The 23,286-nt window shown below is 41.1% G+C and overlaps 1 protein-coding gene across 2 annotated transcripts in view; it reads left to right on the top strand.

Moving 5' to 3' along the window:
• Positions 1–7,013: 7,013 nt before the first annotated feature.
• The window catches only part of eno1a (enolase 1a, (alpha)), a 331,916-nt gene continuing 315,643 nt past the window's right edge, over positions 7,014–23,286 (top strand). The window contains exons 1-12 of one of the 2 annotated variants that reach the window (XM_072656383.1): positions 7,014–7,123; positions 9,240–9,334; positions 11,378–11,473; positions 12,456–12,514; positions 12,891–12,960; positions 13,586–13,719; positions 13,865–14,087; positions 15,007–15,204; positions 15,671–15,872; positions 15,976–16,084; positions 16,185–16,243; positions 16,543–17,036. In XM_072656383.1, the coding sequence (XP_072512484.1) occupies positions 9,250–9,334; positions 11,378–11,473; positions 12,456–12,514; positions 12,891–12,960; positions 13,586–13,719; positions 13,865–14,087; positions 15,007–15,204; positions 15,671–15,872; positions 15,976–16,084; positions 16,185–16,243; positions 16,543–16,606 (1,299 nt within the window). In that variant the 5' untranslated portion in view covers positions 7,014–7,123; positions 9,240–9,249 and the 3' untranslated portion in view covers positions 16,607–17,036. Of the gene's footprint in view, positions 7,124–9,239; positions 9,335–11,377; positions 11,474–12,455; positions 12,515–12,890; positions 12,961–13,585; positions 13,720–13,864; positions 14,088–15,006; positions 15,205–15,670; positions 15,873–15,975; positions 16,085–16,184; positions 16,245–16,542; positions 17,037–23,286 lie in introns of those variants that run through there. The other variant, XM_072656384.1, reaches the window with a different exon arrangement.

Genomic DNA, 23,286 nt, shown 5'->3' with positions numbered 1-23,286 from the left:
ACACAAACCAGCGTATTTACATTCAGTATAAGCATCTATTCAGCCTACAGCAGATTAGAGTCCCCTACTTCATGTTAAATGAATGAGCAGTGTTTCAACTCTGTATTGGGCGCAATACAGAGCAACCAATCAGAACAGAGGAAACTTTAAAGGCACAGTAACAAAAACAATCAATTTAAAGATCATGCAAATAGTAACTGCTTTTGATTCATTGACTAGACGAATGTTATTATACAGGAAATTACAAAATAAAAGAATGACACATGATATGGGCCCTTTAACCCATAAAATAGCATTCCACACCCTCGTGCCTTTTTACCTTATAAAGAAGAAATGAAAAGCACTCAACAAGCTCAGAGACCCCATCAGCTATGTCAAGACTTTTATCAAGATATTTTGGTTCTTTTGTGTGGGCTTGGTTAAAGCGTATGTCATCCAGTAATTTGCTTAAACTAAAGTAACTCTTGCTATGTATTATACAATATTTCCATGTGCATGATGTATGAGCCATTCTGAATTTACCTGAAAAATGTTTTTTTATTTGATGTGTTTTAGTATTATTCATTTAAGTTATATTTAAAGAAGTATTTTACAATATATACTTTCATAATATTTATTTATTATATATTATGTATATTATGTAGTTTATCTCTTGTGATAAACGTTTTCTTCTCTCACCCAAAAATGTTAAAAAGGAGAATAATAACAGCAAATAAATAATAAATAGCACCTGCATTACTATCAGTAGAGTAGGCAGGAGACCACCAGCCAATCACAGCACAGGAGGGCGGGGCATGTCAGAATACAGGTGGGTAAACAACTAACAACACACAGGCTACCAGGAAAGGGTTCCTCACATGAAGTGCCTGAGGCGTGTACTAGCAGAGCAGTTAGCTGCTTTCTCAGGGTTGGGTGTGTTGAGAAGCAGATGGAGTTAGCTGAGTGCTGCCATGTGCTTTCACTCAGCTATCACGTTAGATGGTTTATTCTGAAGGGATGCTCCGTTCCCTCCTCAGTAAACTGTTATTTCTACTTCACCCTGCTGTATAAATACATATAACTGATGAGGACTAAGTGTATCTTCTCACTTTGTAATGGCACAAAGACAACATCACTGTCAAGTATATTGTGTAAACAGCTAAGACTTGCTATTTACTTTCATTCACTATTAACTCTTAACAGCCTGAGGCCCATTTAGGCCCATTCAGTGTGCTTATAACCCTTTCATGCTCAGGAATATGTAATTAGAGCAGGGATTTACAGTATCTTGCTCACAAAGCAAAATCAAAAGTAGTGTCACATGTTGTTAAAATGATCAAAAAACATATTTCTTATTCACATATGGCCTGTTTTCACAAGGACAGTCTTGGGGTCCAAACTATGTGTACATTTTGGTGCTTTCCCACATCTAGCAGACTCAATTCAACTCATTTACAAGCTTGTTGTATATGGCAGCTCTGTATTTGGTGTGTTAGAGTAAGAGAGACATGGAAATATGCAGATTAAAGGTAAAGGTGCACGTATTTGTCATTGTACAGTGTGCACTGTACAGCTAAATGGGTCCTCTGCATTTAACCCATCTGTGGTAGTGAACACACACTAACACACACACTAGTGAGCTAGGGGCAGTGAGTACACACACCCAGAGCGGTGGGCAGCCAACTCCAGCGGCCGGGGAGCAGAGAGGGTAAAGGGCCCAACAGTCCGGGAATCGAACCCACAACCCAGTCCGGGAATCGAACCCACAATCCCTGCGCTCTAACCGCTGAGCCGCCACTGCCCCTAGATTATGGGGTACCCACCACTGGGACTGGAAACCCCTGCATTAGATTATTATTATTATTATTATTATTATTAAGAATAATAATAATAACTCGAGAGATGTTCTATAAATGGTCTCAATTAATATTCTCAGCAAGCAAGAATTGCCAAGTGATGAATATCTACCTTAGAACTATCTTTTTAAATATTGTTGTGGTTATACTGCAGACACTAGGCTATAAGGACCATCCTGTTTCCGTGCTTCTATGTCAACAGTTATGTGGAAGGGGAATCAGTACAGTACAGTTTGTTCAATGAGTGCAAATAGTGTGAATAGATGCGAAACCTGTGTAAAGAATTCCACCACTGTTGGGTCCTTTGAGCAAGGCCATTTTCCATCTCTGCTCCAGGGGTAAACTGGAATATATGAAGAGAAGAATTTCATTACAATGTAAGATTAATAAAGAGTAATAGAGTGTTATCATTAAAGTATAATGATAATACAGCACTATGCTTAATACTACAAAAAATGTTCCATGAAACCCTTTTAATGGTTGGTTCTTTACAGAAACACGTTTGTAAGTGACTGATGTCTGTGAGTGTCCATCTATCCATCTCTTTTTATCTACTTCTTCCACATAAGGGTTGTGGTGGGTCTGGAAACTACTCAGACTCATTAAGCTTAAGGCAAGAATAGCACCCTGGAAAGGGTACCAGTCCATTGCAGGGTACTACACATGCCCATTCACACCTATGGGGCATTTTAGCATGGCCAGTTCACCTACCATGTGTGTTTTGGGGAAGTGGGAGGAGATCCACTGATACAGAGGGACCAGAACAATAATCTAAATCCCAACCCTGGCCTCTGAGGCTGTGGAGCAGCTGTGTCCTTTTGGTCTAAAATAAAATTATAAAGCTCAAAGGGTGAGGGATGTTGATTATTCACAAAATAGTCTGGATGCTGTTTCCAGCATAGCTACATGAGACTAAAGCCAGTAGATTCAGCAGATTCAGTAGATTCCTGTAATATACAGATTCCTTTCCTTACAAGTACACAGAAAAAGACATGGCAGTGAGTAAATGGGCAGCAGTCCTGAAGTGGAACGCACTGTCCCAGTTCATTCTGGGTGAGTGAGTACAGTATTCAAAATATTCCCTATTTGTTTATCGTGTGCTTTTACCCTTCCTTCTGTTTTTGAATACACTGTTTATGTGGAGCTCTCTCACTATTTATGCAGCAATGTTTCATGTTGACTCTTTGTTGTTCAATGTGCGGCTGCATCTGCTATTGACTATGTAATCTTGTAAAGCTCCCTTATAATGTGTTTTATGATCTATGGTTGTAAAGTGTAAATAGTGCATGGAAAGGCACTAAACAATGATGAAACTGATGATAGTCTCATTCAGAAAAGGGCTGTTATAATGTATATGGTCAGAAAAACACATACTGGACACATATCTTGTTCTAAATCAGTTTTCCTTATGATTTGATTACAGTTAATAATTTAGTATTAATCAACTTTCTTATCTCATTTTCAAGATTGACATTAAATCTCTTATGCATAATTCTCATCTACAGATCTCATCTAAGAATGCTCCTAAAGATACCCTATAATGACAAAAGTATTGGGACACACCTGTTAATCATGGAATTCAGCTCAGTTTCCTTCAGTCCCAGGTGCCCCAGGTGTATAAATTTAAGCACCTAGCCATTCAGTCTGCATTTGCACACATTAGTGAAAGAATTGGTGGTTTTGAAGTGCTCTTTCCCTTCCCATTTCTTCCCTTCTAGACATTCCACAATCATCTGTGAGTGGTATTATTGAAAAGTGGAAGTGTTCAGGATCCACAGCATGTAAAGTTACAGAGCAGGGTCACCGAATAACGAGACCCACAGTGCATAAATGTTGCCAACGCTCTGCTGACTCAAAAACTGCAGAGTTGCAACTCTGCTGTTAGAGCTGCAAAAGGGGGACCAAGTCCATATTAATGCCAATGGATTTAGAATGGGATTTCATAAAAGCTCCTGTAGGTGTCCCAATACTTTTGTCCATATAGTGCCTTAACATTAACCATATGCACTTCAGTTTTATGCTTATGTAGCTTGTGTGTGTGTGTGCACGTGTGTGAAGGCCCCAATCACTGCAGCCTAGGTGTGAGAACATGTAGTTATCATGGTCTTTGTGGTTACATTGTTATTTAGGAACTGGACAACGTATATGTCAAACACACTGACCTAATGCACCAGGTCTTTCATTTTATCAGGACGCAGACCGCAAGACTCTAATGAGTGCATTTAACTACTTTACCCTTATTATTATAAAGTCCCCCAGCATTGAGCTGTGGAGCAGTGGAGCTGTGTTCTCCGGAATGATGGAGCTCCTTCCAGTACTTTTGGATGTGTTTGGGATGAGGTGAGATGAAGACTCTTGATGCTGAAAATACTGTTTGAGGATGTTTTAGACTCTTATTCTTCACTCGTTACATGCTCTTTTTGTAGTGATTCTTTACACACACACACACACACACACACACACACACACACACACACAAAATCATGGACATTCACATCAGTTACCAGTTACCGTTGTTGTGGTTAGGTTTAGAGATAGAGGCTCATTGTTAGAAGTGATTCACATATTTGAATTTTAAACAAGAAAAGTACATCCTGAAGGAAATGCAGAATGCTTGCACAGCTTAAGTGGTTCCCACTTCTAAACAGTTGCTAGGTTGTTGATAATTGTATCCTAAGGTATTCTAGATGTTTTTATGGTGTTGCTAGTAGGTTGCTATGGTTTCCCTCATTGGTTACATGGTGGTAACCAGGTGTTTACTATAGTGTTGATAGGTGGTTGATATGGTATGATATATGGTGTTATTATGTGATTGCTGTGGTATTGCTAAGTGGTTGCTATAATGCTGATAGGTGTTTCCTATGGCATCCCAGGTGCCCATATTTATGTTGCACCCATTGCTGACACAGATGTACAAATGCACCCACACATCTTGTGTCCCTGTAGAGAAGTACTGCCAATAGAATAGGACTCTCTGGAGCAGATAAACATGAACCTATTAGCACCATACCTGATGCCAGGAGTGGGCTAGAGGGGTATAAAGCCCCCCAGCATTGAACTGTGGAGCTTTGTTCTCTGGACGTTACATACATTACTTTTTGTACTCTTTATAAATGAATGCAATCAAATCGTCACAACAGTGCTCTGGTGCTATTGTGTTTGTGTAAGTGATTGAAATGTTGCTGTGTTGCTAGGTGGTTGCCATGATGTTACTATGTGGTTGCTATGGTTGTGTTAAGAGTTTTCTATGGCATCCCAGCTAGTTGCTATGGTGTTAAATGATTGCTATGGCGTTGCTATGGTGTCCTAGAGGGTTGCTATGATGTTTCTAAGTGGTTGCTACTTGTGATTGACTTCATTTCTCTAAAAATCTGTTTAGTGCAGTTTGCTATGTCATGGCTGTATGGCGACCTCTATGATCCATATCATAGTGTGATGTGGAACATGATTATGTAAATATTACAATAAAAATCTAATATTAAAGAAACTGTCAATAATCTGCTATGTTCCAGTTCATTTCAGGTTATAACTGCTAGACCTGCTCACCGACCCCTTCAGACCAGCTCTGCTTCTCCTAGTGGGAGCTTAGCAACAGAGAAAACGGCCTGACAGGAAATCACTCTTACGGTGCTGTTGCAGACACCAGGTGGCGCTGTTACGGAACGGATTTAATTCTCAAGGTGACCCGCTACGGCAGGCGGCCATAGACGATGCTCGGATTTGCACACCCACAGCATCACTGACAGCATCACTGACAGCATCACGCAAACCACAGAGAGCCGTAGAGGAGTCCCAGACATCAAACAGGGGCTGTTAAATGAGCAAAAGGGGAATTACCCTCGCGTGTGGAAAATCTGACACAAAACGCATCATGTTCAGGATGAATGTATAAAGCTTCCCATTCTTTATCACTGCACTGCTTTTTTCATTTTAACTTACTTGAAAGGTTGGGCTAATGTTTCACACACGATACACGTTTGCATAATGAACTTGAAAGGTAAGAGCCAATGCAGCTTTATATACCTAATGGTTCTTTGAATTTCTGAAAGTTTGTGGACACCTGCTTTTCCAACAAAGGATATCAACAGTTGGTCCCCTTATAGCAATGTGTTGCAGTAACATCATTTACTCTTAATGGAAGACTTAACAGTAGATGTTGGACCATTGCTTTTAGGATTTTATAGCATTCAGCCACAAGAGCATTAGTACTGATGAGCATTTGAGGACATGTACTGATGTTGTAGGAGTAGTTCTAGCACTCCAGCTCATCCCAACAGTATTGCATGGAGCTCCATCACTCCAGAGAACACAGGTCCACTGCTCCACAGCCTATGATGGGCATGGTGAACTCAGGCTCATCTACAGCTGCTTTGTAAAGCTGCAGTAACAGGCACTACTCTTCTAAAAGGGCTTTACAGCAGATTGTGGAACATTTCTGTACGAATTTGATTGCATTCAGACACAGATGTTGGATACTGGTGTTGGATGATAGGTTCTGCCACTCCAGCTCATCCCAACAGTATTGAATGGAGCTCCATCATTCCAGAGAACACAGGTCCACTGCTTGACAGCCCACAGCGGTCACGTTAACCTTAGGCTTATCTGCGGATGTACTGTAATGAGCATCCTGTTGGCACTGCTTTTTTCACGCTGGGTGCGCCTGCGTCAGCAATGGGTGCACCTTATAGTAGAAACCCTACAGAGAAAGCTGTCTGAAAACAGGCAGTAAGACCATGCATTAAGCAGTCACAATGCCTTAATATCTGCATCTTATTAAATGAATGGCCAGAGAGCAGTAGTGAAATACGAACAGCAGCTCTGTCAAACGGAAGTGGTGAGTGGTCACGGTGACGCAGCGCTGTTTGTAGCTGCCGCGCAGCACGTACGCCGCTCTGCAGTGCCTACATCCCTGGAAAACTCCGTCTGTCTGGCCTCCCAAGACAAATTAAATCATGCACAGTCGCGCCCTTCTTAATCTAACCCTTCATCCCGGCTAAATAATCCAAAAACGGTGCGTTTTCCCTAGTAAACGCCGTGCTTGCATGATTATAATAAGGCAAAGTCGTGATTGCAGTAGACGTGCTCTTCCCCATGCACGTGCCGCAGCGTACCGCGTGAGGCCGTTTTGACCAATCACATCGCACGGCAGGGTCACACGTGCTCCTTCCTGATTGTGTCCGCCTATCAGGAGGCAGCGGAGCGGCCAGCAGGTCTCTGTGCTCGCTGCAGCGGCGGAGAGAGAGGACGCAGCTTCGCTTACACACAGCCTCGCCACACAGCCTCGCAAGGTGAGAGAAGTACTGTCTGGACTCTTGATGGACTTAATATATAATATATTTCAAGGGAAAACGTCGCTTGTTCGTTTTTGTCAGGGTGTTTAACGCTGTTATCCAGCTGTGTGAGAGACGAGCTAAAGACTTCTGGTGCTCTTATCCGTTTCCTGTCAGAGTATCTGACTGTCACTCATTCTGAATTTTAGTCTGCAACAAACTCCGGGGTATTTTAGGGAGCACTCCTTACTCAGGGTTGTCCATTTATGGCCATTATGTCACACTGCGTCCTTCTAACGCAGCCAGCGAGTGTGCTTGTGTGCTTGTGTGCTTTTACGCGTCTTATTCGGGGTTTTCCTATTAACTGTATCGTTGCTGTCACGTTGACCTTGTCTCTCCGTTTCTTTTCGTTAGTTTTTCACTTTTTGGCATAATATCAAAATCAAACCTTCATGATGAACGGCCCAGTAGAAATGCGCCAACGTTACTCGAAGTACCTATTCCTTTATATTGACTTCCATTGAAAGTTAGGATGTCAAAAAAAAATATTTTGCTTCTCCTGTAAAGTTGCCGTTTTGAAAATGCAAATTTTTTTGCGTGTCAGCGACGATTTATGATTTTATAATTTAATAATTTGCGCGTTAGGGTTTTCTTTCCTGGTTTATTTGACTCGTTTGCGCAATTTCCGCGCAGAATACGTGCTGAAAGAAATGCTGAAGAGTTATTAGGCTCAAAGCGGGCGTCATTAAGCGTAGGGGTGTCAAATCCAGGTCCAGAAACTGAAATCCGCCCCGGGATTTTGTTCCCGCTGCCAAGATGTGTGACCTGCAGCGGATCTGTCCAGGCGGTCGGAGCTAAATCCTGGAGCGGATCGCACTTTCTGGACCTGGACTTTGCACCGTTGCTTAACAGTAGGCCTGCAACAGGAGGGCGTGTGAGCGATACTAACGCAGTACTGATTTGGTAACCTTCGCGTGTTCCCTTTTCCATTGTGAAAGAGTCTAAAGTCTAAAGTGACAGCCCGAAACCAAACATTTAAAGGTGCTTCACCTTTAGATATGAAACGTAGTTTAGCTAATTTGCTCGTGTGGAGCTGATCTTGTAAAGCATTTAACTTTATCCACATTACCCAAATCCAGTCTGCCCTGGTTCAACGTTGAGCTCTGCAGGGGCGCAGGAGCATTTGCTGCTGTCTGTCTCTGGGTTTACCCTGCTGTAATGTGGCCGGGGGCAAATTTCCACTGACATTTAAGGCCACAGGATTTTCGATTGGCCCAGCTAAAAGACATGTGTATGTTGTGGATGTACTAACCTAGTATTTAGAGGCTTTTTAGGGAGGGAAATGTCCTCTTGTTTGCTCTATTCAACATTAATCTTAGGTATTTGACTCTGATGGGATCTTTTGTAAGATTTATCCTTTTATTTTTTAAACAGTTCTTAAGTGTACCCCATTTGAGCTGTAGGCCAGAGCTCCAGGGCCTGTACTCATAAAGCTGATCTAGGATCTGTTTCTGTCAGTAAAGTTATGGTCAATAAGAGAGAATCTGGTCCTAAATCAGCAGCTCTATATTAATCATTTTAAAGATAATTACAAGTGCACTAAATCCCTATTTGTAATTTTAGAAACATCCATGTTTAGTACTGAGTATGATGCATCCTAACATGATGAGCATTCATAATGTGTCATCTTTATAAGGCCTAAGGCTTCTACCTACTCTAAAACCTAATAGAGATTCATGACTCTAATGGAGCTGCTCATGGCGGCTTAGATGACCGGAAAAGGAGAAACGTGTGTGCTGATGTAACTCAGGAAAAAGACTACCTTCATTGACTCAGTCCCTGCTTAGCACATGTGTGGTTTCTTTACTCGAGTGAATCACACATTTAGGCTGAATTGAGTCACGGTGCTTTTTGCTCATTTCCTCATACCCTACTGGTGTTTTCTGTAACAGCAACCTAGAAGGCAAAGCATATGAGCTGATCAATGACAGTGATATTTTTTATTTGGTGCCTATTGGTCTACCTTCCCTGATTGAGTCACTAATTGTTTTCAGTTTTTTTTTATTACGTTGATATATCAGTTAAGATCTGAAGAGCATTTATTAATCTTGCTATTTTCTATTCTTCTATGCAGATCCTGCAACATGTCCATCCTGAAGATCCACGCTCGTGAGATTTTTGACTCACGTGGAAACCCCACGGTTGAGGTTGATCTGTACACAAAGAAAGGTAGCTTCCAAATAAAGTTGAATGTGGCACTACAAAATCTTGTCTTTTACCATGCATTATATTTATGCAATTTCTATCCAGTTCATTCATTTATATAGACATAAAATGGATCCAACAGCATCAACATCAGTGCAGTGTGTTTATGATTGATGCTGTATTGGGACTGGGCACTACACACTAAGTACAGTGGCTGTTTCAAATGAGTAAGCCATCAACTGCTCTCTGCCTCATCGGTGTGGTGTCCAGTAGCCTGGAGGAGACAGATCAGGTGGTGCAGGGTTAAAAATAGCCTTTGTAATGGTATGCAGCTTGTGTTGCCTCTCAGTGGAAAATGGAGTATACTGACCACATCTTGTAATAATCTTACATCTTACTGTACCCTACATGTATTTTATAGTGATTTTACAAAACCAAGCAAATATATTTAGTACAGACCCTTTGGATATATCTTTAAAGCTGTATGAGCACACATTTCAAGCGAGCAGCCCTACTGCAGCCTATAATAACAGCCATAAGGGACAACTCTGACTCTAAACCGCTGAACAGTTGTTGTCCTAAGCTTTTCCAGCTTTTTCACGCTTGGTAGTTTGGAACAATGCAGCAGTTTATCCCCTTAACAAATGACCAGACTCTTAATGAAGTTCAGTGAATAACTGTTTGGAGAGGTAAAGGCTCCCAAGCTAGCAAATAGCCTTCCACAATGTGCTGAAATGAGGGAGACCCTGCAGTTTAATGGGTGGCTGAGCAAAAAATAGCATAGCAGGCTGAGATGGTGTGGAGTGTAACCTCACTCTTTGCCAGGTTTTCCATTTTAACTGGATTGGATTTGATTAAGCAAATAGTCACCTCCGCCAGCTAATTACATAATTATGATTTTGCTGTAGTAATGGAGGTGATTCTCTTAATACAATGGCCTGTAGTGTATTCTGTATCACTTGTTTAATCTGGAAAACTCTAGTATTTAATTGGAGGCACATGGATGCTTATACATACACATGTATGCCTATCCCTGTTGTATCTTGACTGCACACCATAGTGTGCATTTTAAAGATTCTGCATTCTCAGCTTATTAATGCAAACGTGCTGTAGTGTGATTCATGGTCTTCACGAGGAGTATGAACGTATAATAAGCAAACACAAGACTTCAATCATTTTACCTCTTATTTAGACTTATTTAGATTTCAAAATATATTGTATATGATAAAAAGTCATATTGTCATAAGCATTTTGTTCCTTTTACTGAGATTAGTGATGGCAGTCTTCATCCAGCACTGGATTTATGCACAGCTAACTGCCATTGACGTTTAGATTGACAGTGTGTGTTTAAGAAGAGTCAAACAATGGCTTTGCTTTTTTTCTTTGGCTTTTTTTTTTTTTCTTTTTTCTTTTTTTTTTTAAGCCCAGACCCATGGCCAAAATCACAGATGTGTATTTGGTTAAGCTCTAAATCCGTTTTGATCTACAGATTCTGACATCGGCTCTTCTCCGATTTGCACTTAGATGAGCATGCTGAATAACATTTTTGCACATGCAGATTTGCCACACATGGTTGAGTCGAAGTGTGTTGGCAGGTGGGGCGTCCTCAGGTCTGACCGCCATTACATCAGTTTGCACTGGGGAAAAGCCCTCTGCAGTTGTCCTTGTTATGTTTGATGTAAGCATAAAGGAGCATGCTCTTGGATTAGTGATTTCCTAGGGCTTTTTCTCTCAAACAAAGATTTGATCATCTGTTAATAAAAGCAGTGAAGCTAGATAAACGCACACGGAGATAGAACAAGCATTCTTTTCTGAAAATGTCTACAGCGCCTGTGCTGTTATGTAATCTCTTCTCTGCAGTAAATGAAGAAGGGGTGGGGTTTGTCTGTGTCCCTTATATGGGAGACATGCTGTGACGTCACTGAATGTCACTCCTGTGAGAGAAGGGAAGTCTGGGAAAATGAGTCATCTTGACTACAGGCTGGTCTGTGGGCTGGCTTTGCCTGTAGGGCTGCAGCTAATGTGCTCAAATTTATTTGATATATCTTCTGTTTTATTTTCTTTAAGGTCTCTTCAGAGCTGCAGTGCCCAGTGGTGCTTCCACTGGCATCTATGAGGCCCTCGAGCTCCGTGACAATGACAAGACCCGCTACCTGGGCAAAGGTAGGATCAGAGAGATTGTCTTAAAAGCTAATTATAAAATAGAAATGAGTTTGTAGAATTGGTATGTTATACTAATGTAACTATAGCATGTCACATTTATAGCAGGGGTTGCATTAGTATAAAATTGTTTGTATATATTTAATTAAATTAAATATATTTTTGTATTTAATACATATTTAATTAAAAATAATTAATTGAAATAGCCATGTGCTGTAAAACTGATTAAATGTGTCTTTTAAGCTGTACAGACTGTGTAAATGCTGTAGTTTGTTGCCTTGAATTAGCATTTTTCTATTTTCACAGTATCCATTAATTTACATGTCACTGTCACACTGTCATTCTTGTATCTCTATTACTGACATTTTCCACTTTTTGACATAATGTGAATCTGGCAGTTGTTCTTCATATTGTTTTAAAAAATTCATGATGAATGGACCAATAGAAATGCTCCAAAATAGACTTTAGACTTTATAATAAATTATTTTTCAAATCTTCCACTGGTATTAAGACTTCATATTAAATCTTCATATAACAGTATTTAATTAATGCCTTATATTCTACCAGGTCTCCATTGGCATAGCACTCTGTCGGTCTGTTCATCTCTTTTTTCCTCCTTTCCTATCTCCCCTGACTCTGCATCTCTTCTTCTCCTCTTCTGTCAGGGGTGAAAAGAGCTGTAAAATATGTAAATGAGTTCTTGGCCCCAGCTTTGTGTAATCAGGTAAATGAATGTGTGCAGTAACTGAAGCGAGGGTCATCTCACCCTCGTGATAATACCAGAGCATGAGGCGTGGGGTTTGCTTTCACAACTAACCACAGTAGGCATCTACAGATGATCACAGACGTCCGGAGAAATTCTCGCCCCTCATATGCATATGAAAGATTCCCTAGCAGAAGGGCCTGTTCTGTGATTGTCTTGTTGTGCCAGCTCTGCATGTTTCCCCTGTACTTGGGTCAGTGATGGTCTGCTTGTTCCCTGCAGGTGTCTCAAAAGCTGTTGAGCATATCAATAAAACAATTGCACCTGCCCTGGTTAGCCAGGTAGGAATATTTATTTTTTGACTAACATTACAGCGTGTGCTACTGTGGATAAATATTTGTAATGTTTAAAGTAATAATAGAACAGTTATATAATGGTGATTTGGGTCACCTTTGCCCAGATGTCTTGCTTATGCAAATACAATGTGTTGTGGAAGGAAAAAACTACTGAGCTATTTCCTGAGACATTTTGATGAGTAGAATGAAATCACATTTCAGTGCTCCTGTTCTCCTTCTAACCTCAGTTTGAACATTTGCACAGTTTTAACATTGCACAAGCCTCGAGCTGATTGCTGTGTGCTTGACTATGTTTCATACTGTATCTGAGATTTGCTGACTCATGGTTAATTCATGCAACCTCTCTCTTGGTATCAAATAGAGCGTGTCTGTCTTGGAGCAGGAGAAGATTGACAAACTGATGCTTGATATGGACGGCACAGAAAACAAATGTAAGCAGCTTTAACATACAGTATCTGTATCTATACTTTTTGAAACCCACCAGCTGTAAACGTAACATTTGCCTAATACAGTACCACCTTGCCTTACGTCCTTAATTCGTTCCAAGACTCACGACTTAAGGCAAAGTCGTTTGATAGTGTATTGAACATTTTTACTGTGTTTTTAATGAATGTATACATTTATACAAATTGATTTCAATGTAAAGAAAACAAACAACAAGTGTACATGATGTCGATGTGCTTGATGGGCCACTGGAAGAAAAGGATCAAAGCCATTTTATCATGGCTACCTTGTCTTGGTACTTGGTAGCAGTAGCATTAGCACTAGCAGTAGGAACTTCATAGCCAATGGTACAGATATTGAAGTCACAAATTCAACGCAAATGGGACACTGCTCAAAACACAGACGCACACATGGCAGAACACAGGATTTGTTTTGACAGTCATAAAGTTGCATAAATTTATTTTAGTTTAATTTTATTTTTTTCTATTTTTATTACCAAAAATTGTCAAAGTTGAAAATGACCGAAGTCGAAACAATGCAATTGCAGGTCTTACTGTATTTGACGGTGGTGTTTTTGCACTTAATAATTATAATGCTTTTGTAAATCTTTAGCAAAATTCGGTGCAAATGCCATCCTGGGTGTGTCTCTGGCTGTGTGCAAGGCCGGAGCTGCCGAGAAAGGTGTCCCACTCTACCGCCACATCGCTGACCTTGCTGGAAACCCTGAGGTCATCCTCCCAGTTCCTGTAAGCTCTTGATGTGATATTTCCGTCCTTGTACTTCTGCCAAAGAAATATTTCCATTCCTTTCTTTGGGATGGCTTGTTCTTCTGTCATTGTTGTCTAATACAAGCCCTGGCAGACCATTAATAGAGTTGTTTGTCCTCCCAAGGCCTTCAATGTTATCAACGGTGGTTCCCACGCCGGCAACAAGCTAGCCATGCAGGAGTTCATGATCCTGCCCGTCGGGGCCAGCAGCTTCAAAGAGGCCATGCGCATTGGTGCTGAGGTCTACCACAACCTGAAGAATGTCATCAAGGAGAAGTATGGAAAGGACGCCACCAACGTTGGAGACGAGGGTGGCTTCGCTCCCAACATCCTGGAGAACAAAGAAGGTGAGGGTAGAAAAGAAAACCAGGATAACATTGTAATTAGCATTCAGTTAAGTTTTTCCGCCTGAGGTAGAAAGTCATATTACCATTAGTCATGCTGTATAGCACGTTGTTAACTGTAAATTTTAAATTAGAAGTAACCCAAATGTTAGAGAAGCTACATTATGGTAACAGAAACAGTAGTATCACATTCTAGTTATCACTGGATACTATGTTGACATTTACTCTAATGAAACGTGATGGGGGGGAAAAAAAACTACAATAATTATTTTTAAAAAATAGTTTTGTGACCATATGCATCCTAAAACACTAAACCATAATTATATGCACAATTTTTGCTTTAAAAAAGGCAGATCTTACCTATTATAGTCAAATACACATCACATTATATAATTAAAGTATTTGATTTCAAGTACGTATTTTGTCAAGTAGCTTTTTGCATGGGTGTAAGTTTAACCCCCCTTCCCCCAGGCCCTAATCTTAGTGCTTTAGCACTGTGGTTGGGAATTCCTTCCCTGGAGCTGCAGATGGTTTCTAAATTCAGGCCTGGCCCCAGCAGTGCAGCTGAAGTGGCTGCAGGCCAGTCAGGCACCTGCACAGAGACCTGCTCTGTGGTAGATGTGCTGAGAGTCCTAAATGCATCTCAGCTATTGGACATTACTGTCAGCTGAACTGTACCCTATTCAGCTTTTATTATTATCTTCAGCCTGAAGGCCATAAAAATGTTTATTGTCATTGTGTTTTTATACAAGCAGCGGCAATACGATTTGATGGCTGGCGTATGAATCGCATGGCTTCTTTTGAAAAGGAAATCCCCTTGCAGTTTAGCAACTTGATACTTAATGTACTAATAACAAGGTTGTTTAAAAGCAAAAACGAATATTTCTTCTGAAAGACAAATGTCTCCGTATTTCTGCTGCAGCTCTTGAGCTGCTGAAAAATGCCATCGGCAAGGCTGGCTACACTGATAAGATTGTAATTGGAATGGATGTGGCTGCCTCTGAGTTCTACAAGAGCGGCAAGTACGACCTGGACTTCAAGTCACCTGACGACCCCAGCCGCTACATCTCTCCTGACCAGCTGGCTGACCTCTACAAGAGCTTTGTGAAGGATTATCCTGGTCAGTTTCTCCTAAGATAACTATTTTTTCCCTCTTCTACTATTCATGGTTTTCCAGACTTGAGCTCTAAGAGAGATATTACATGAAGTCCACTGATAAATGACTGGCAAACTGTATAATGTGAAGCAATGCAACCAGTGTAGCTCATTGATGTGTATTTTCCATTTATTTAACTTATGCTTTAGCATAGTGCCAAATGTTTGTGCTTTCTGAGCAATTAATCTAGGATCTAATTAATCCAGGACTAATCTGTAATTGAACAGTAAAGACACTGGTAAGGGTTTCAGGAGACTAAGGCGTTAATGGGTTACAGCCTAAAGCCTGTTAACTGAGCCATGCTAATGCGCTCTAGCTCATCACTGCACGTCTGTGAGCATGCACACCCTGCCTGAATAAGATGTAATATCTTTTTGTAAACCATATGATTTTTATATTAATATTTCTTTTCACTCCTTGATCTCCTCAGTTGTCTCCATTGAGGATCCCTTTGACCAGGACGACTGGGAGGCCTGGTCCAATTTCACCGCTAGCACGAGCATCCAGGTGGTGGGTGATGACCTGACTGTGACCAACCCCAAGCGCATTGCAAAGGCAGTTTCCGATAAGGCCTGCAACTGCCTGCTGCTCAAGGTCAACCAGATCGGCTCCGTCACAGAGTCCCTGCAGGCGTAAGTGTCCACAAACACTTTCACGGCTATAAATATTGTTCGTGTGTAACCCTTGTACATTATTGTGCTCGTTTTCTCATCTTCCCCGCTTCCTGTTATTTAGCTGTAAGCTGGCCCAGTCCAACGGTTGGGGTGTGATGGTTAGCCACCGCTCCGGAGAGACCGAAGACACCTTCATTGCTGACCTGGTGGTTGGCCTCTGCACTGGCCAGGTGAGAGCCTATATGATGTCCAAGTCCCAAGTGCTTTTTTATTATTTAAAATGAATGAGAAGTCTGCAAGCAGCCTTACTCGTCTGTGACTGTGTTTTAGATCAAGACTGGCGCCCCCTGCCGATCAGAGCGTCTGGCTAAGTACAATCAGCTGCTAAGGTGAGGTCATCCTCTGCTGCTATACAAATAAATAAACACTCAGTTTGTTTGGAGTTGTTTGCCACACTATTCATTTGTTATTTGATAAAAATTTTAACTTGTACGGTGCAAAATACAATAAGCTACACACAAAGACATTCATGTAATTAAATGTAATTAGAAATGTAAACAGTAATTACAGTGCCAGTGTTTAAATATGGAAAGGAACTATGTTATTGTACCAGCCTTAATTTCATTGTTTTTAATTATTGTTAAACCCAGAAAAGCTGATTATGACATGCTATGAATTGACTCTGCAGGATTGAGGAGGAGCTTGGAGACAAGGCTCGCTTCGCCGGCCAGAAATTCAGGAGGCCCATCTGAAGAGCAGGCCTTTCCTGGGCCCATGTGTCTTTACAACCGTCACACTCCCACACATAGAGCCACGCGAAGTTACTCTCTCCAGAACGGGGGGAATTTGGAAAGGCATTGAAATTCAAGGTCCAAGTCTGCAAGCTACGGCACTCTGCTTCTGTGCCAACAAGTACTCCCATTCTCCTCAGCTCTGGCACCCAAATAGCACTGGTCCTTTAATTATGTCTTTGTATTTCTGTGAGAGATCTTTGTTTTGCTTCTTGTGAGTTGTAGTGAATATCTGGTCCTCTGTTGAGTGTTATAGTAAAGAACTGCGTTGTTCAGTGTGCTGCAGTGTGTAGCGCAAAGTATGTGCGTTGTGTTGCCTTTGAGAAGCTGTAGTGTTGCTGTAAGGCGTGGCATACCAACAAATAAACTATACCCACGTGGAAGTGTGTTACGGTAGAGTCTGTGTATTATTTTTATTTATTTTTTCCCCATTTTCCATTTATGGAAACCTGCATAGTTTTAATATCCATTCATCAGCACTTTCCAGTTGACACTAATAAGAAAGGTGTTAATAATGAAACTGGCACCCAAACTCAAACAATAGACACTGTGTACTGAAAGGCCTGTTGGGCAGTAACTTGAGCTGGAGGTCCAACTATGGTAAGAAGATACGCCCTATCGCCTGAGGCTGAAGAGCATGAAGAACGGGCGAAAACGTTTGCCCAGGCAGTCCACAGGTGCCAGCTGATAGTGTGCCATAGCCCGGCTTCTGTGTTAAACTGTCAGGAAATGTCCTCCCATGTTGAACTCCAGCTTACGCCCACCTTGGGCTCTGTAGAACTGTTCATAGTTTTCTCAGTAATGTGTATCTCAACGTGTTCCCTGTTTCCAGCGGTGGAAAATTCTTAAGTGTTTGTGCTTTGTTACGGTACACTTATTAAAAAAAAAAAAAAGAGGGGTTCTTCAAGGGTCAAGCTAATGTTTCAATATAGAACAATGATGATTGGTTGTTTACATGTGTCCCTGCCTGGTTATAGAATTCTTCAGATTGTTTGGTTGTTTCAAGTAAAGTTAAGGTGACCTGAACGTTAAGTGGTTGTTTCAAGTAACAAAACTGAACAGATTTACCTTCAGGAAATATTCAATTCCAAAACAACGTTTTGGAAATGTTAAATGGTTGTACCAAATAAAGTTGACCTGCTGTGAACGTTCATGTAATTTAAGAAAACGTTCTGGGAACGTTAAGTGGTTGTTTCAAATACAGTCAGGGTGACCATTCCAAGACACCGTTCCAGAAACGTTAACGTAATCGCTGTAGCAAATGATGGTGACCTCAAGTGAACGTTCAGGTAACTTAAGAAAACGTTCTGGGAACGTTAAGTGGTTGTTTCAAGTAACAAAACTGAACAGATTTACCTTCAGGAAATATCCAATTCCAAAACAACGTTCTGGAAATGTTAAATGGTTGTACCAAATAAAATTGACCTGCTGTGAACGTTCATGTAATTAAAGAAAACGTTCTGGGAACGTAAAGTGGTTGTTTCAAATGCAGTCAGGGTGACCATACCAATACATCATTTTGGAAACGTTAAATGGTTGTATCAAATGATGGTGACCTCAAGTGAACGTTCACGTAACTTAAGAAAACGTTCTGGGAACGTTAAGTGGTTGTTTCACATATTCAGGTTTGGGAAAGACTCCATTGGTAGCTGCTAATAAAGTTAAGGTGGCAGATTCACGTTGAGGGAACACTCCAAGTAGAGGAGCGGTTTAAGAACGTTTTGGAAACGTATAGTAAATGTATATTTATATAACATTTAAAAGATGTGAGCAGAGCACCAGAAAGGTTTCCACTGTTGTTTAAGAGTCAAAGAACCCCCAATTTTTTCTGCTCGAGTATTATTGAACATGAATGCCTGTATTCTTCCTCACACCGTCACACACCCTACTCTTCACTCCTCGCCTTTTCATTTGGACCTCCACAGGCTTTTTCTTCTTACTTTCGCTCGTCAGTCAGTTGAACCCAATCAAATCCAAATCAGTGTAAAGTGAAGCCGCCCACAGCTGTGCTAATTCATGTTTCTGCAGGAACCAGGTCCGCCCATTAATCTCCTCCCCACACACCGCATGCTCACTCCCTGTGTTCAGGGTCACGGGTGCCATCTAGTGGCTGGTTTGTGTCCTCGTACCTTCTTCAGAGAGTTCACACGTGTCTCCAGGCATCTGATCAACAGTCCTGACATTGAACAATACTTCATCAAGTGAGTCTACCTCAGCCTCCGATGAGTATCAGTAAGCAATAATCCACATACAGCTTTTCTAACTGCTCAGTCTCAGTGATTGTGAAAGGAAGACCATGGGCCGGTGCTGTAGCGCCATAGGCCTGTACTGCCCTCTGCTGGCGCTTTACAATAATGCAGAGCTCTGAAGCACGGCGCTGCTTCTCTTACAGGGGGAATCATTGACTGGGGTGAATGAACACTGTGCTGAATCCACACATCCTTACTTCATCTAAAAACACTTGTCACTGTCACTGAGGAAGAGTGTCAGAAGAGTGCTCTGCTACAGTGACAGAATAGTTGGGCTGTAAAATATAAATGGTCTCTACAAACAAACAAACAAATAAATAATTTTCAATATGAGCACACAATAAAGCCATGTACAGGCTTACAGAGGTGGCAGAAGTAGTAAGTAAGTCCCTTAAAAATAAATAAATAAATAAAATGCAAATATTCCAGTTAAAATAATACTTTTTTTATTACTAAGGAAATTAAATTATTAAATTGTTATTTACATTTTTACTTAGGTAAAAGTATGACATTTTGTACTCCTAAATGTGCTTGAAGTATAAACGTATTTCTATAAAAGGAGCTTCTACATTTCTTGGTTTTAAACTTTTCTTGAGTTACAATGATGATGCTGAGTGTAAATAAGGGCTGATGGTTAAACTGCAGAAATCTGTGCAAGTGTGTCAGTTAGAGGTTATCTGTCAGTGTGGTTCATCACATTAAATAGTTCAGTAGTTTCTTTTTTTCTCACAAACTGATGCTTTAACAGGTTCAGATTTACTAACAGCAGCATGTGCATCTAGCTGTCTGATTAGAAACTACACAATTAAAAAACATTTAAATAAAATGTAAAAAAAAATACATTTAGCATCACATTAAAATTGAAGTAACAGGTCTGTTTGAAAATGTAGTCACTAGAAAGTACAGATACTTTAGAAATCGACCTAAGTACAGTAACAAAGTACTCACTAATACTTCGTTACTTGCCACCCTTGCAGGCTTATCTCTATTGTGTTCCTCTGAGAGATGCTAGGACAGTTAACAATAAGTCAGACAAAGCTTGGACTTATGAATGAGAACTGTTGGAAGTATGCCAGTTGGAGGTAAAGGGTGTTTTTTTATGTAAACACTAACATAAATATGAATGCGCATAACTCGCTGAGTACTGTATGATGAAGATCTGTAGACCTACTAATTGGACAGCTGGAGACTGGAGAAACATAGCCTGGTCTGAGGAATCCTGATTTCTGCTGAGGCAGACAGATTTGGAGTCAACACCCAGCCTGGTGGAGGTGGCATGCTGGTGACATGTGGGGGATGCTTTCTTGGCACACCTTGGGCCTGTTAATTGCAATCAACCATTGACTGAATGCTTCCTCCCTTCATGGTCCAATTTACTCATCTTCTAATGCTAACCCCGGCATGGCAATGTCATGATCATGGCAAGGAGTTCTCCAATGGCCTTCCCAGTCACAAGATCTGAATCCAATAGAATTCCATAGAGATGTGGTGGCACAGGAAAATCACAGCATGAAAGTGCTCCTGAAATCTGCAATCTAGTAAAATCCATGCAGAAGGGTTTTGGAGAGCTAAGAGATGCCCTACTCAGTATTAGTTTAGTATTTATAACTGTGCTTAGTGGGCATAACTCCTGAAGTCATAATGGGTTGTAAATGTATTGATACACTGTATGGACAAAAATATTGGGACAACGGTTTATTCTTTGTTTTGTTCTTTTCCTGGAAAAAAAAATCTTGCCTTTGTTGGTGTAACTGTTTCTACTGTCCAGGGAAGAAGACTTTCTATTAGTTTTTGGATCATTGCTGTAAGTATTTCATTACATTCAGCAACAAGAGCATTCGCAAGATCAAGATGTTGGATGATTCCCACCCCACCTCCCCAACTCATCCAAAAAAAGTATTGGATGCAGCACCATCTATCATTCCAGAGAACACAGTTCCACTGCTCCACAGCTCAGAGCTCAAAGCTCAGACCCACACCTGGTATAAGGGATGGTGCCAATAGGTCTATTGTTAATCTGCTCCAGACAGTCCAATACTTTTGTCCACGTCATGTAGATCTAACCTCTGACCTTTCCACATTGCTTATGTACATAGGCCCACCTTCCAAATGAATGATTAATGGGGGTCCTATGGTGGTCTATTTTTATTTTCTATTGCTGACTGCCCCGTTCCAGATGGGCTACAGTCAGTAATTCAGTATTGCTTTCAGTGCTTTCAGTGGTAAGTGTTTCTAATAAAATGGATAACATGTGTAGGCAGATGTACCGCCTAAATACAGTGCAGTGTACACACAACTGTGTGTGTGTGTGTGTGTGTGTGTAGATGTGTGCGTCCATGTGTACACATGTCAGTAGACATTCACCCGCCTCTTCCTCTTCGTGTTCTGCTTTGAATAGATTGTTTGTGCTATCACTCTTCCCTCTGGGAGCAGGTCGTGCTAGTAACACAACAATCAAATTACACTCGGCCTTACTATCTAGCCTAATCTAGATGCTGTATTACATTACACTCCACTCCTCTGAATGGGCGCTGTCCACCAGCCGAGCTCCCTTCATCGAGTGCCTTCGCCTCAGGACAATGAAATTTGCCAGAATAATGCCTTTAATGTAAATTACACTTTGGCACACAGCGTGTAAAGGATTACGGATATCTTGCGGTTCAGAGGAGCTGCCAGGACAAGGTAGCCCAGCAATGGAAATTAGATTCGAGCCATCTGTTTGGTGTTGGCAGGAATGATGGAGGTATTATGTTTGCGGAGGATCCATTAAGCATGCATATTCTAAGTCACAAAGGGAGAGGGGGGTTGGTTTGTCTTTTCTCTCTCTCTCTTATATGGAGCTGTTGAGCCCGTCTCTTAACTGCACTTGTAGGCATTATTGTCTGTGTGATTACAGAAGCTCTGCTGAATCCACTCTGACTCTCCTCTGCCTCCCTCCTGCTCCAATCACTGAAGAGCCTGCCCCAGCTCCTTCCCGACTCCAGAATATCTCCCCCTTTTCTTCCATTTCCATTGTTCATCCGGCCTGTCATGTCGCAATGAAATAACAAGCCATCCGTTTCCGGCACAATATCTCAGAGCGAGCCTCCCGATACCTTTATCATAATGAGAAGAGAAAACAGCCAGCTGTGATCATTTCACCATAGCGCAGCAGCAGTTTGGCTGCAGTCTGTAGCCCTGCTCCAGCGATGGGATGCCTCAGCACAGCCATTTATCACTCAGGATCGCTTCTTTGTGGGGCAGGACTGCATACGCCTGTGTAAACCAGGGATGAAAAGAATGAGATTGACATTGGTCTTTACCAGGTTTCACTTCAAATCTGATCTGCATATGAAAACCAGGCACAATGCCTACGCCACCTTCAACCGCTTCACATTCCTGAATGTGTATGTTCATTTTCCTCATTGTCCCTGGCATAATTATGCATCCCTCCATCATCTGTAACCTTCCTCAGTAATAACAGCCACTTACACTGTCTCTGGGCATTGTGCTACGCTTAGCAGCTTACGCTTCTCCTTCTAGCTGTGTTTCATCATCAACCTATGCTTTACTGTCAGTTGCGATGATGCAAAATAGCACAAAAAATGGTAAAAGGTCATTTCAGGGATATAATGCCAGATTTCACTTAAAGGGGTTGTTCTTGTACTTCTATTTTTTTCCCTGAGGTGCACTTATGACATTTGTGTGGGTTTTATGTACCACACAAGGCACATCCAGTCTGTTTAACAGGGCTACATCTCTTTCTTTAATCAGACTGTTGTTGTTACTGTGCTGTTAAAGGAATGGTTGGATGAAAAATCAAAATGACACAGTGTTCCACTTATTCCAGACCTAGTCGATCACCTAAGACATGCCCAGGGTCTAAATTTAGCTTCTTTCATTTTGAGCTGGAGTTATGAGGCTAACATTGCTAATGGTACTAGAAGTCAATAGTCACTCAAAACCTTTTTGGAAATTAATATTAAATACATGCCAACAGGCTTCCCTCAATCTGCTTAGACCACCTTCAGGTCTTTGCTAATGCCGGCCTTACATCAAATGATTTTTTAAGGGATTTCACTATTGCAGACAAATTTCCAATGTCAGAATAAAATAATGTGGATCAGTCTTTTTCTCATCTTGACAAAAAACAAAAATCATCCGTGTTTAATATTTATATAGCGCATTTATTTCACAATGTAAGTTGTTACAAAGCAGCTTTCCAGAGATCAGGGTCCGAGCCTCTTTTGAGGAAGCCAAGAGTGACAGCGGCATAGAAAAACTCCCTCCAACTAAGAGTAAGAAACCTTGAAAGGAACCAAGACTCAAAATGGGACAACATCCTCCACTGGTCAACACCTGGCCAACAAAATAAAAATTCACAGTAAAACACAATAAAATGAAGAGCTGTGG

Source organism: Salminus brasiliensis, chromosome 14, assembly GCF_030463535.1.
Source record: "Salminus brasiliensis chromosome 14, fSalBra1.hap2, whole genome shotgun sequence".
Classification (NCBI taxonomy): Eukaryota; Metazoa; Chordata; class Actinopteri; order Characiformes; family Bryconidae; genus Salminus; species Salminus brasiliensis.
The sequence above is the reverse complement of the archived record's forward strand: the minus strand, read 5'-3'. Positions and strand labels throughout refer to the sequence as shown.